General features: G+C 41.9%; 1 protein-coding gene across 12 annotated transcripts in view; it reads left to right on the top strand.

The window, feature by feature from the left end:
• Positions 1-15,118, top strand: part of Lhpp (phospholysine phosphohistidine inorganic pyrophosphate phosphatase) — a 194,409-nt gene that overhangs the window by 32,333 nt on the left and 146,958 nt on the right. For 8 of the 12 annotated variants that reach the window (XR_015440573.1, XR_015440574.1, XR_015440575.1 and 5 more), the window contains exon 6: positions 14,308-14,399. The exons of the other annotated variants lie outside the window; for them this stretch is intronic. Coding sequence is in view for 5 of the 8 variants with exons in the window: in XM_087185619.1 (XP_087041745.1) it covers positions 14,308-14,399 (92 nt within the window). In the remaining 3 variants the exon portion in view is untranslated. The remainder of the gene's footprint in view (positions 1-14,307; positions 14,400-15,118) is intronic. 12 annotated transcript variants of the gene reach the window in all.

Raw genomic sequence — 15,118 nt, 5'->3', positions numbered from 1 at the left:
CTCACTCTGTTTTTAATTCTTAGGGAATTATTTTATCAACATTTAAATTTGCTTTATAATTATGTGAAATACTTATATAGTTTCCAAGTCAAACCCAGAAGACAAGATATATTCAAAGCAGTGTAACTTCCATGTTCCTCCTTCCATTGTGCTCCTACCTATCTCTCCTAGGAAGCTGTTGAGCTATTTTTATAAATATGGTAGCTTAGCTTTCACTTTTTTTTTTTTTTTGAGACAAGGTTTTACTATATAAAGTATATAGAGTATGTATAGCCCAGGCTGACCTGGAATTTGTGACAGTTCTCCTGCCTCAGCCTCTAGAGTTCTGGGATTATAGGCATGCACTACCATGCCTTGTTTTCCATTTTTAAAATATAAGCAACTCTTTGTATACTTATAGCCCACTGTTATGATGAAATTAGAACAATATAAGTTCTTTGTTCATTTTTTGAGATAGTATCTTACTGTGTAGTTCAGGCTGCCTTTGAACTCACTCTGTAGCCCAGAGAACTCAGCAGTTCTCCTGCCTCAGCCTCCAGAGTGCTGGAATTACAGGCATGCACCACCATACCTGGCAAAATAATAAATTTCTTAGTTAATTTATAAAAAAGCAGGAAAAAGGTTAATATCACCTGAGTGTAAAAAAAAGTATTTAAGACTTGGGGTGTAACTCAGTGGTAGAGCCTGTGCTTAGTGAGCACGAGGCTCAGTCCCCAGCACCAAAACAAAAAGCCCTGGTATTTAAAAATATTTGGTATGATCACAACTATGTAAGCACCCTGCCTACCCAGGCAGCACCAACGGCACAAAACCCTGCTGCTGCCTAGAAAATAAGACCAGAAGGAGCTGACCATCCAGACAGTATGTTTGGTTTTGTTTGCATAAGCCATCTTGGTGACTCCCCGACTCCTTTCTCTTCTTTTTGACGTTTTTTTTTCCAGTTATGTTTACAGTCAGCATCTTTCATATCCTGGAAGAGAAACTGCCCTCATGGGAGTCTGGCTAACTCAGGTTGATTGTTTGTGGATGCTGAGGAGGTGGGGTTTGGGGCGGGGCAGGGTAGGGAGGGTAGTTAGGTCTCTGGGTTCCTGGCCAATCACTGTGATTGTTTGGGTTTGGTCACCAGTGCATCATGTTGCATCTATGGCCCTGGGCAGCTAAGGAGTTATTTTTTCCAGTGAGTCCAGCACACATGGCAAAGCTGTACCTTATTTACCTCCCGTATTATTGTCCCTCTTCCACTCTCAAGTGACAATTCTGCTTGTCCCTTGACAGACGGTTAAGTAGCAATTGCACTTTCTTAACCCTCGCCCCATCAGCCTGCTGTTTTGATGAAATGCTTGTTAATATTATTTGAGTCTCAGGATTTGTAGACATTTTTAAGAAGCGTTTCAAAATAAGGCCATTACAGATTAACTATGTCTTATCTGCAAGCTTGTTATTGTCTGCTCTTGCTTCTTTATTTTTAATGAAAAATACACATGAGGAGCTATCTGGCTGCCTGAGTGCCAGGCTGTGGCAAACCTTGAATTTTTCAAGCTGTTCTAATCAATAAAGTTATCACCAGTCGTTCCCTTGGCAACAGCTTCTTCCTGAGACCCACATCGCTTCCTGCTACTGAGGAGCTTTCACCCCCCATTCAAATGGATATAGTTCCCAAGTCCAATTTTCATTCTAACCTTTCCTTAGCAGCCTAGAAATAACAGAGTGCTGGAATCACTCTAATAGATTAGAAATTTAAGGGCTGGGGATTTACCTCAATGACACTGCGCCTGCCTTGCAAGAGCAAGGTCCTGAGTTTGATCCCTGGTACCACAAAAAAGAGGGAAGGAAGGAAGGAAGGAAGGGAAAGAAAGAAAGGAAGGAAGGAAGGAAGAAAGAAGAAAGAAGAAAGAAAAAAAGAAACAAACTTAAACCATTTGGAAGTAGACCCTTTCCAGGGTCCAGGAATCAGGAAGACATAGCATACCTTCAGGATTCCTTCTAGAAATGCCCAGTTCTCATGGTTGACGCTTCTGATTCAGTGGGTAGTTGTTTGACTTCACCTAAAAGCCCAAATGGTGAGCCAGTTTGGACAGTTTTCCATGATTGTCAGTTCTCTTGGTTGCAGATTGTGCAGGTTTAACAGAAATGGGGGCTATTCAAGCCAGACATGTGGAGGGGCCAGTTTCATAGACATGAGTGGAAGGACCTTGAGTGCACTGAGTGACTTGAATGCCACGCATACCTGGGTATTGTCACTATTTATGTAATGACATTCTTATTTTAGTTCCCTCAGTGATATTTGGATTCCCATTTGAAGGTTAAAACAGGCTTTCTCGAGCATGACTGTTGACACTTATTTTGACCTGATCATTCTGTGGTGGGAGCTGTCTTGTGCTTTGGAGGATGTTTAGCAGCATCCCTGGCTTCCACCCACTGTGTATAGCAGTACCACCTTCATTCCCAAGCTATGAATCCAAAAGTATTTCCCCTCAGTAAGAACCACAGCTTTAAAGGAATAGTCACAGAAAAGTTGAGCATCGAACCCAAGATAATTCTGCTGATGGGAAGTAAAGCTGGACCCATACCATTGTCTTCCAGTCCCCCCAGCCCTCTCTGCACTCCCCAATTCTCTAGAAGGGCCTGGGTATGTCAGAATTTCTTAACTTTCATAAATGAAGTTTGAAAAGGCATATTTACTAGCACATTATTTTCTACTTTGAAAAATATTAAAATATATGTTGTTGGCAGAATGCAAAGTATGGAAAATAAAGTCACCCAGGATCTTTGATGATGAGGGTAAGCAGATGTGGTGATTTTTATGGCCTGTTGATCTCAGGATGATCTATCAAAAATTAGGGCAGAATGTGGGGCATGGTGGCACGCCTCTGTAATTCCAGCACTCTGGGGGGCTGAGGCAGGAGAATCAAAAGTTCAAGCCCAGCTTGGTTAATTTAGCAACTTAGCAAGATCTTGTCTCAAAATAAAAAATAAAAAGGCATAGGGGTGTAGGTTGATGCAAAGGCCCTGGATTTAATCCTCAGTACACTAAAATAAAATAAAAATTAAATAAATAAATAAATAAATAAATAATAAAAATTTAAAAAAGAGGGCAGTTACTGGGCATGGTAGCGCATGCCTATAATCCCAGCTATATTCAGGAAGCTGAGACAGGAAATCATGAGTTCAAGACCAGCCTGGGAAATTTAGCCAGCTCTTGTTTCAAAATTTAAAAAGGTTTGGGATGTAGCTTAGTGATAGAACACTTGCCTAGCTTGCCTGAGAACCTGGATTCAATCTCCAGCATTGTCAAAAAAATTCTTTTAATTTTAAAAAATAGAAAGAAAATGAGCTTTTGGCTTCATTTCCCCTACGTTTTCTTTCTAAGTTTCAAAGTTTTAGGTCTTATACCTAGGTCTTTGATCCATTTTGAATTGATTTTTGTTAGAGTAAGCAGTAAGGACCTAGTGTCAATCTTCTATAAGGTTTCCCAGGACCATTTGTTAAAGAGGCTGTCTTTTCTCCAGTGTATATCTTTGGCTGTTTTGTCCAGAAGCATATGGCTGTAGTTGAGTGGGTTTGTGTCTGTATCCTCTGTTTGATTCCATTGGTCTATATGTCTATTTTTGTGCCAGTACCATGCTATTTTTATAACTTTGGCTTTGCAATATAATTTAAAATTGGGCATTGTGATTTCTCCACCATTACTCTTTTGGCTTAAGATTGCTTTGGCTGTTCTGGCTCTTTTGTGTTGATGTATGAATTTTAGGATTGTTTTTTCTAGTTCTGTGAAGAATGTCATTGGTATTTTGATGGGGATTGCATTGAATGTGTAGATCTCTTTGGGTCGTATGTCTATTTTGACAATATTATTCTGCCAATCCGTGAACATGGGAGGTCTTTTCATCTTGTGTGTTCAATTTCTTCAGTGTTCTGAAATTTTCATTTTAGAGGTCTTCTATTGTACCTCCTTGGATAGATTGATCCCTATGTATTTTATTTTGTTTGAAGCTATCATGAATGGAATTGTTTTCTTGATTGCTTTCTCAGCTAGTCCATTATTAATATATTGATCCATCGATTTTTAAAAATCTTCTTGAATAAGACTCCAACAGCACAAGAAATAACAGCAAGAATCCACAGATGGGACTATATTAAATTAAAAAGTTTCTGTACAGCAAGGGAAACAACTAAGAATGAAGAGACAGTCTACAGAATGGGAGAAATTCTTTACCAGCTACTTTTTTGGCAGAGGATTAATATCTAGAATATGTAAAGAACTCAGAAAACTTAATACCAACAAATCAGTAGCCCAACTGTGTTAGTTACTTTTCTCTCATTGCTGAAACAGAATACCAGACACTCAAAGTTAGAGGGGAAGGGGTTTATTTGGCGTATAGTTCGTAGAGGTTTCTGTCCATAATTGGTGGCTCCAAAGCAGAGTGGCAGAGGGGTAATAGTTCGTGGCAGCAAAAGACATCAAAAACAACAAAGGACCTAATGGCAGAGGAACATCACAGAAGGGAAACAGTTCATGGCACCCGCACAGTAGCAAAAGCAACAAAGGCTCTTTTTTTTTTTTTGGTACCGGGGATTGAACTCGGGTCCTTGCGCTTGCACAGCAGGCAGCGAAACCACTGAGCTAAATCCCCGGCCCAACAAGGGCTCTTTTTAACAGTGTCTTCCTGACACTTTTATCCCATCCAAACTACCGGGATTAGGCTGGTGCCAAACCAATCACTCACATGTAGTGGTTTAATAATCCTAGCATCACACTTCCCAGATTTAGCTACCTTTGAAAAAGACTGCGTGAGACTTTGGGGAGATATCTAGACACAAGCCACAACACCAACCAATAAATGGGCAGATGAATTGAACACATAAATTCTCCAAAGAAATACAGATAACCTCTAAGTACATATATGAAAAAATGTTCAACATCTTTAGCCATTAAATACCAGCTTACCCCAGTCAGAATGGCTATCATCGAGAACACAAACTCAATAAATGCTAGCAAGGATGCTGAGAGAATGTAACACTTCTACACTGGTAGTAGGAATGTAAGTTAGTACAACCACTAATGACAACAGTACGGATGTTCCTCAGAGAACTAAAAATAGAGTTAACATTTGACCCAGCTGTAACACTCCTTGCTGTGAACCAGAACCAGTTAAAGTCAGCAAAAAAAAAAAAAAAAGTCAACATACCATAGAGATCCCTACATACTCATGTTTATGAGGCACAATTCACAATAGCCAAGATAGGGAATCAGCCTAGATGCCCATCAGTAGATGAATGGATAATGACTATGTGGCATATATACACAATGGAATGTTATTCAACCACAAGAAGGAAAGAAATTCTGTCATTTGGAAGAAAATGAATAGACCTGAAGACCATCGTGGTGACCAAAATAAGGCAAACTGAGTCAAATATCGAATCTTAAAAATGTAAAAGGGAGACTATCATTGGACATGAGAAAGGGAATAAGAGGGGGAGGAGGGGGTGTAGGAGTGGGTAACGGGGATGGACATGAGAAAAATATATCTGTTAAAACCCCTTCCCCTAAAATGTGAAACTGGCTGGGGGTCAGGGCAAGGAAGCATGATGGGGGTGTATCAGAATGATCAAAGTGTGTTATATGCAAATATATAACCAATATATATTAGTTAATGTATAACCAATAAAAAAAAGAATGGGGGGCAAGAAAGTGAAGGCAAAGTATATAGTTTACAGTCCACAGAGGACTGGGCATAAGAAATGGACCTAACATTTTATTCCTGATTCTCAAGGTATCAATCTTTTGTTTTTGGGTTTTTTTTGGTATTGAGGATCAAACTTGGGACCTTGCACTTGCCAGGCAGGCAGCAGAACCACTGAGCTAAATCCCTGGCCCATCAAGGTATCAATCTTAGTTATGGGGTTGGGGGACCACTTGCTGTTTCTCCTCTGTGGCCTCCTTGCCCTGGTGTTTCTGTCTAAGGCTTCCCTGTCTTGTTGCCCAGCACTGCCCCCAGCTGCATTCTCTTTGGGTGTCAATGTGGTGGTGACCCTGCTGAGGCTTGCTAAGTCTGTGTGCATTCCAGCCCCAGGAGAGCGAGGGCCAAGAGTCGATACTGTGTTCCTGCAACCCTGGCTAGAATCAGATGTCCTGGCCCAGCCTCCAAGCACCCAGCACCAGCACAGCAGTACTGAAACCAGTGGATGTTTTAGGAAGTACCAGCTCTGAAGTTAGCTTTGTGATGTGTCCTAGTCATAAGGTGCCTATAAAACAGTTTTTTCTTAAAATGTTTTCTCCTCTAATGGCTTCTCTGGTAGATTTTATTTTCTTCTCAAAACACAAGTTTTTAAAAAAAATCTGATTGTGGGCCAGGGATTTAGCTCAGTGGTTCTGATGCCTGCCTTGTAAGCTCAAGGACCCGAGTTCAATCCCTGGTACAAAAAAAAAATCTGATTGTAAAGTAATCCATGTTTACTAAAGGAGATAGAAAAAAATTAAGTAGAAGAAAAAAGTTCTTCATTCCTCTAGCCTAGAATAGCACAAATCATGCCTAATCTTTCTATACTTTTTATGTCTGTATATACTTTTTTTTTTTTTTTTGGTACCGGGGATTGAACTCAGGACCTTGCGCTTGCGAGGCAGGCACTGGAACCACTGAGCTAAATCCCTGGCCCCTGTATATACATTTTAAAATAAACTTGGAGTAATGCTGAATGTGCATCTGAAACTTGATTTTTACCCTTAATATTTTATTGGAATAATTTCCTTTATTAAACCTTTTTGCAAGGCAGTTTTTGTGGCTGTGTAGTATTCTATCATGTAGACTACCACAATGTTTACCATTCTCTGTTGTTGGACATTGGCTTCTTCCAAATTTCCTATTATACTTAAGTAATGAATGCCCTTGTATGTACATCTTTTTGCACATTTCTAATTATTTATCAGGCATTCTAGTGATGTGGTTATGTGTCCATGATACACATTGCTTTTTTCTCTTTCAGGAGAATTGTGTCAGTTCACTTGCTGATCCCTGTGTGTAAGGGTGTTTGTTTCCTCACATGCTTACCAGCACCAACACTGTTGTTTCTTGCTTAGTGGAAAATGGTAGTCTTTGAGGTGTTCTCCTTCTCCCTCTCCCTGTCCCTCTCCTTCTGCCTTTCTCTCTTCCTCCCCTTCCCCCTCCCCTGTCTCAGTCCCTGTCCCTCTCCCTGTTTCTGTCCCTGTCTCTGTACCTGCAGCACTGGGGATTAAACCTAAGATCTTGCACACACTAAGCAAGCCCTCTACCTCTGCATTGTACTCCCAGCCTCCAGGTTTTCTGAGGGAGCTTGGAGGTGAAAGTCTAAATGTCATCTCCAGACCGCTCTTTGTGGGGTGTGTGCTCCTAGGGCTGCAGTATAGGGACTTGGCCGTGTTCTCCATTCCCACCCCCTCCCTGGTGTTTCCTGCCCTGTGATAGGGAGAAATACTTCACTCAGGAGAGTTCTGTGATAGCTAAACAATTCATGAAAGGTGGGCTTTCTTAGGAAGCACTTTAGCCCTGGAAGTCTGTCCTCTAAAACATGGCACTTATTAAAGTAGGTTCTCCTGTCACCTAATATGGCAAAGAGGAGACCTAGCAGGCAGACAGTATTTAAGAAGGATGAATGAATCTGCCTTTCAAACCCAAACCAAGAAGTCTGCCTCAGGGACTATGGGGCCTCCCTCCAGTGCTCTGGATTTTTAGGTTCCGTGGGAGTCCGACCTTTCAGTTTGTGTCTCTGTCTCCTCTCTACCATATCACAGTCAGAAAAGAAGTGAAATCCAGGCTTGACAGGTAGAGTTTTTTTTATTTCCCCTGACAGCACACCTCTTGACCTCCATCTTCTTGCCAATGATTTTTTAAATCCTAAATGATTTGGCAATAATTGCTCCTCCTGGCATGATTATTGCCCTTCACCGATAGTAAATCTGTGAATTCCCCAGGGTCCTGAGCGCATTTTGGTATGCGAAGCCCACAAGCTGGCCCAGACAGGCATCGCTGCTCTGCTCCATGCAGCTGCACACCCCCGGCTCCCCGTGTTCTCACCCTGCTCCCTGCCACCCTCCCAGAGAAGCTCCTTGCAGCTTCCTGTGGAGCTTTGCCTTGATGCAGGCATTGGTTTTCAGGCTGAATCACAGTGCTGTTCCCTGAGTAACTGCTCTTCCTCCCGGGGAGCAGTTTTTTCTCACTCCATCTCCCTGGGCCACATGCACAAATGCCCAGGCCAGGAAGTCCTGAGTTTCCCTTATGAAAAGGGAGAATTTAGCTGTCTAGATGTGCACATACGCATTTTATTTTGACTAAAGCACGGAAAGTGTTAGGCATGACATATAATATATGAAAGGCTCATACCATTTTCAACGGACCCTCTAGCACAATGGTCCCTGAGCTCTGGCAGTGAAGAACACAGTCCTAAGTTGGAGCATCTTGGATGTTCATGGGCTGACCTGATGATTTCAGGAAAAGTCCTTCAAAGGGATGAATAAGAGTACACCTGAGGCTGGACCACAAGTTGCCCACCAGTCTCAGTTTGACAGGAGCTTGAGAATCACATGTGAGTGGAACCCTTTAGTACCATCCCGCTTCAGGGAGCAGGTGCCACTGGCCAGTTCTTCCTTGGTGATTTGATGATTTCCAAACAGCTATGGAGAAGTTTAATAGTCACAAAAAATCCCACTCATTTGTGCTTGGCAATGTTCTCTCAATACCAGTCATCCTACAAAAACATTCCAACTTTTACCATATCTAGGTACTTGCCACTGGCTCTGTTATTAAAGTTTCTTTAAGCTGACTTTTTATTTTACTTAAATAAATGTATTTTCAAACGAACTTTTGATCATTACTGTAAATGGAAGGCCAGAATTTCTCACTTACCATAATTGATCTAAAAATAAATAGCACATAATTACATTAAGATATTTATGGCCTTGTTCTACATGAAATTACATAGTCTACCACTAGAACATATAACATCCTCTGGGAAACATGGGCATTAGGTGGAGGAAAGATCAGAGAAAATTAGTGAGATGTATAAAGCACAGTATAGTCTCTGCGAAGAAATGCGACTTCTTGCAAGTTCCTCACCTGTCTCACAGTGGCTCATGGCTACCGGCATTTGGCAGAATTCTCAGCATCAGCAGACGCCAGTTACCTCCCAGCTTTCTCCCAGTGCCACCGACTCCCTGGCTTCTCTGGTAGGGGCCCTTCAGCCTCTGTTTGTGGGTGATTAAATGAGGAGCCTAGGCTAATTGTAAGAAAGCTCTCGTGTAGCCTGACAACCTCCATGGCTGGGAGGCAGCACCAGCTCTGCCTTTCCCCTTCTCCACAGCTTCTAGGATTCCTCTAGTTGTGTTTGCAAGGACAGGTGGCCTCAGGCTTATCTACCTGTACTTTTTGGAGTTCAGTGCATGGCCTGCCCTAGTGAGAGGTGAGTAAATGGGTAGTTAGCACACATATAGTGTCCCCTTGGGAATACTTCCATGCTTCCTCTGTGCCCCACCAACCTGATTCCCCTGTCTTGTGAGTGCTTTATGATCATTATTTTGGGTGGTTTTTTTTTCTTGGTATTGGTTAATGTGTTTACTCATCAGTTAACCCCACCTAGCATCTGCATTCAGAGAGGAAACTTATGGAGCAACAGTCAGTTTTAAAGCATCTGTCCCCATCTGTCAATATTGGGTACTCAATATGTCATGAGAGTCTGGTTTCTCAGTCTAGCCATGACTGAGGACATTACTGATTGGTCTTGAGAGCAGATCTACAAGATGATTGATGTATAAAGTACCAGCCAACCTTCCACCAGCAGAATCTTCTGAAAGTATTTTAAAGCTTTTAATTAAATGCTTATGGTAGGGGAATGAGAGTGGCTGCTTTTTCCTTGAAAAATAACATGGGTTTAAATAGAAAGATGAATAAATTTAATCAGTAATATTAATAATACAGGTGAATAGGGTAAAAGAAGACCCACAAATGATTAAGGCCTTGGCAACACTCAAGTGGATTGTTCTAGTCCCCCACTCTTCATTGTTTGTGCTGCATGTAGTCTCCAGACTCTGATAGTGAACCTTGATTCAGAGTATGATCCACTCATTTGATCACCAGGTAATTAATTGTCATCAGCCCAGAGTCCCGCCCTGATGGGGCCCTGCATTTCTGGAGGAAGGAGACAAGTGGAGTCTGTTGTAATTCAGTGTGGTGACGGCAGAGCTGGGGCAATCACTGAGTGCTTTGGAAGGGCCTTATAACCCAGCCTGGGGGTGAGGACAGGTGGTGTCCCCTGAGCTGCATCTGGAAAGCCTCGAGAAATTGGCCAGCAGGAGGGGAAGCAACTGCCATGAGTTAACCACTGCTGATGCTCTGTTGGATGCACGTTTCCATCTCATCATTTTCCTTTTATCCAAGGACTTCCTTCCTTGTTTCTTGTAAGGTGGCATCTGTTGAAGAATTCTTTCAGCTTTGGATGTTTGAAGCATCTTTATTTCACCAGTGCTTTTTGAAAGGTATTTTTACTGGATATAGAATTCTAGATGGGTAGTTTTTTCTTTCAGTACTTTAAAGATGGTAAACGGCCCAGTCTTCTGACATCTATTGTTTCCAACAAATCTGATACCTTTATTTCTCGCTATGTAACACCCCCACCTGCTGTTTTAAAATTTTTTTCCTTGTTCATTAGTTTCTCTCTCTCTCCCTCCCTCCCCCTTCTCTCTCTCTTTCTCCCCTTCCTCTTCCCCCTGCCTCCTCCCTGTATTCTCCCCTCCCTCCTTGCTTCCATATATATATTATATATTCCATATATATAATATATATACCATATATAATATATATATTCCATATATATATTATATATATATATATAGTATCTCCCAAGGACTGGTTGAACCCAGAACTAACACATTGCTAGGCAAGTGCTCTAGCCCTGAACTCTATTCCTAGCCCTTTTTATTTTTAATTTTTCTGTTAGTACATGTTTGTGACACATAATGGATACATTGATTGTGGGGAGTTGGTAATATACATATTGTATTTTAATCCTTTTTACTTCCCATTCTTCTCCCCTCCCACTCCTTTATTTTTTATTTTGAGCCAGTCTTGCTAAGTTACCCAGGCAAGACTGGATCTCTCAGTACTCCAGCTTTAGCCTCCCAAGTAGCTGGGATTACAGGCAGCATCACTGTGCCTGGCTTGTCACCCACTTTGAGCAATTTGACTGTCATATGCCTTGATAAGGTTTTTTCATGTTTCTTATGCCAGGTGTTCATTAAGATTTTGGATCTATGGATTTATAATTTTTGTTGAGTTTTGAAAATTTTCAGCTATTATTTCTTCAAATGTCTTTATCTCCTCTCTCATCTCACTTTCAGGGACTCCAGTTAACATATATACTAGGTCCCTTGAAGTTGTACCATAGTTTACTGATGCTCTATTTAAAAAATTTTTTCTTCTCTCTGTTTCATTTTGGATAGTTTCTATTATTGTATTTTAAATTTTATTAGTCTTTTCCTCTACAATGTCTACTCTGGCATTCATCTCATCTATATTTTTGAATCTTGACAGTATAGTTTCACCTCTAGAAGCTTTGGATCTTTTTCTTCTATCTTCCATTTCTCTATTTAATTTTTGGAATGAACAAACAGAGTACAGTTATAAGAACTGATTTAATCCTCTTATCTGCTAAGTCTCAGATCTGTGTCAGTTCAGGATTAGTTTTGATTGATAGATTTTTTTTCTCCTTTGTTGTTATAATGTTCTTTGTTGCATGTCTGATAATTTTTTTATTGAATGTGATTGTGAATTTTATCTTTTCAGCTGTTAGATATTTTTATATGACCACAAATATATTTGAGTTTTGTTCTGGAATACCACTAAATTACTTGAAAATAGTTTGATCCTTCTAGATCTTGCTTTTTCAGACTGGAGGCAGCACCAGAATAGGCTTTAGTCTAGGATTAATTACTCCCTACCAGCGAAGCAGGATGGTTCTGTGAATTATAAAATTTTCCAGTCTGGGTGGTGAGGACAGGTTCAACCCTGTGTGAGGTCTAGGCCTGATTTCTTTCATTGTTTCTGTGTGCTTCTTTCCCAGGCCTTGGGCATTTCCTTACTCAAGTGTGTTGATCATTAGTTTACTGGGTACCTGAGGGGGCTTTCTGTGTACCCCTACAGTTTTCTCTGTGCAATTCTATCTGACCCTCTGTCCTATGGACTCATGAGCCTTCGTCTCCCCAGAATCCTGGCTTCACTGCCTCAATTTGGGGGGCATTATGGTTTAGATATGAAGTATTCCCTCAAAGACTTCTCTATTGAGGTCTTAATCCCCAATGCTGCAGTATTCAGAGGTGAGGCCTCAAGAGGTGACTGGATCACGAGGGCGCTTTGTCAGTGGATTAATCCATTGATGAGTTCATAGCTGAATGACTGTTAGGAGGTGGTCTCCAGTTGGAGGAAGCAGGTCACTGGAGGTGTGCTTTTGAAGGGTCTATCCTGTCGCCAGCCAGCCCCTTCCTCTCTCTCTCTGGCTCTATCTCTATCTTACTGCTTCCTGACTGGTATGAGGTGAGTAGCTTTCCTCTGCTATAATGTGTCTCCCTTGTACTCAGCCAAGCATGGACTGAATCCTCTGAAACTGTGAGCCAGAAGTCTGGCTTGAAGGTATACTGGGTATTTTGACCTAGCAGTGAAAAGCTAACCAGTACTACTGCTAGGCTTCACCCAGGGTTTCCCTCTATATTAGTCAGCTCATAATGACTAAGAAAATAATAGGTTAAGGTAAACGGCAGAAATTTACATTCTTATAGTTGTAGGGGCTAGAATTCTGAGATCAAGGTGTCAACAGATTCATTTTCTGGTGAGGGTACTGTTTGTGGCTTGTAGAGGGTGGTTGTCTTAGTCAGTTTTGTATTGCTGTAACAGAATACCAGACATGGCCACTTTATAAAGAAGCTTTGTAGGTCACCATTTTGGAGACTGCAAGTCCAAAATTTGGCAGCCCCATCTGTTCAGCCTCTGATGAGGGTGCTGTGGCTGTGTCACAGTGCAATGGAGAAGCAGCTGTGTATGGAAGGGGCCAAGTGCTTTGGAGTAGTCTTGCTGTACAACTATCAGCTCTCTCCCTAACTTAAGCCATGAAAGCAGCATCAATCCCTTCTGAGGGTGGAACGCCCATGACCCAGCACTTCTCCCCACCTCTTATAGATTCTACCATTTCAACACCACTATGTGGGGGCCCAAGCTTCCAGCACACAAGCTCTTTGGGAAATAAACTATATCCAAACTGTAGTGGCTGCCTTCTTACTTGTGGTTTTTCCTCTGTGCTCATGTGGAGAAAGCAATGGCATCTCCTTCCTCTAACAAGGACCCCCCAGTCCCATTGGGTCCGGGCCCCACTCTTATGACCTCTTTGCAATCTTAACTACCTCCTTAGAGTCCCAATCTCCAAATGCAGTCACATTGGAGGCTAGAGCTTCAATGTATGACTTCAAGGGACGTGTCTCAGTGTATAGCATCCTCCTTTATCTGCTGTCTGGAAACTGAAGGCAATAAGCTGGACCAATCCCAAGGCTCCCCTCTCCTATGTCACAGAAATCACTGTCCACCCTTGCTTGATGTCTTGAAAACTATCAGTTGGTAAGAGTTTGTCTGGTTTCTGGTTGCTTCAACCGGGGGAGTCTATCTTGATTCTGCTTTTTTTTTTTTTTTTTGGTACCAAGGATCTAATTTGGGACCTTGTGCTTGCGAGGCAGGTGCCGGAACCACTGAGCTAAATCCCCAGCCCCTTGAGGCTGCTTTTGAAATGATATCCAGACTGTGAGCATTTCCTCTGTGTATATTTTGCTGTTGTATATTGTTTTGGTTTTGACACATAATATCTTCACTATTGGAAGCAAAACCTTTTAAACTGTAGATTAGAAAGATTTGCCAGGGATTTAATCAGCTTTCACAGAACCAAGGGCTTGCAGAATCGCCAGGCTGCAGAGTATTTAGCATTAGGTAAAGTGCAGGTAAAGGTTGGGTGCATCAGCATCCCCACTTGTCCTTGGTGCACCAAATCATTTTGATGCCTGCTTATTGATTTCAAAGTGTGCAAATATACACCATTGAGAGCCACAGCCCAAGGAGGCAGCAGGAGATATATTCAAGGTGGGTTGACTTTTAATCAATACAGTGACAATATTATCTTTTTAAATTTGTGTGATGGTGGTTTTAAACATCAAATCAAGCAGTTTATTATGTCACCAAAGATGAAGGTGCACAGCAATAATATTCTCCTGACATCACTTCTGAGCATATTTCACTGCCCTGACAGGCCATCATGATCGGGGATGATATTGTGGGTGACGTTGGTGGTGCCCAGCGGTGTGGAATGAGAGCGCTGCAGGTGCGCACCGGCAAGTTCAGGTCAGTGCCCATGGCTGGGTCATTTGTCTGCTCTTCTCCATAGAGTCCTGGGGAGGTCGTGTTGTAATTTTTGTGATTTCCAAAACAAAAGGGGCTTTTCTTTCCAAATACATGAGCAGTGTCTTAGTCACTTTCTCATTGCCAGGACAAAACACCCAACACCCACAACCTGAGAGAGACGGTTTTTTAATTTTTAAATTTTTAGGTTGCTTTGTTTTGTTGTATGGCCAGCATTGCAAGGAAGAGCTGACTTTGCGCATAGGCAGGAAGGCAGTTCCTACAGATGAGAGGTTTATTTTGGCTCACAGTTTCAGTCCGTGGTCAGCTGGCCCCAAGGCAGAAAAGCATGGTAGAAGGGCCTGGAGGAGGAAATCTGTTCACTGCATGGTGGTCAGAAAGCAGAGAATGCACCCTTCCAGGCCCCGCTCCCAGTGAACCTCCTCTTCCAACTAGGCCCCATCTCCTAACACCACATTCAACTGTGAACTCATCAGTGGATGAATCTGCTGATGAGTACAGCGACCGCAGGATCCAATCACTCACTAAACACGTGAGGCATTTGGGAGGCATTTAGCTCTAAACCATAACATACAGTTATATGGATGAACATTCACTGCCTTGCCTACAATTGACTTCCAAGGAAGAGTCTGACTGACCTTTCTAGCAGAAATCACATTTCTTCCTGGCTTGATGTCCACTGTAAGGCAAAGTCTTGATAC

This window comes from Heterocephalus glaber, unplaced genomic scaffold (genome assembly GCF_053883595.1).
Source record: "Heterocephalus glaber isolate CG9 unplaced genomic scaffold, H.glaber_assembly_v1.0 deba00001497, whole genome shotgun sequence".
In the NCBI taxonomy this organism is placed as follows: Eukaryota; Metazoa; Chordata; class Mammalia; order Rodentia; family Bathyergidae; genus Heterocephalus; species Heterocephalus glaber.
This window is presented reverse-complemented; position numbering and strand designations above follow the sequence as displayed.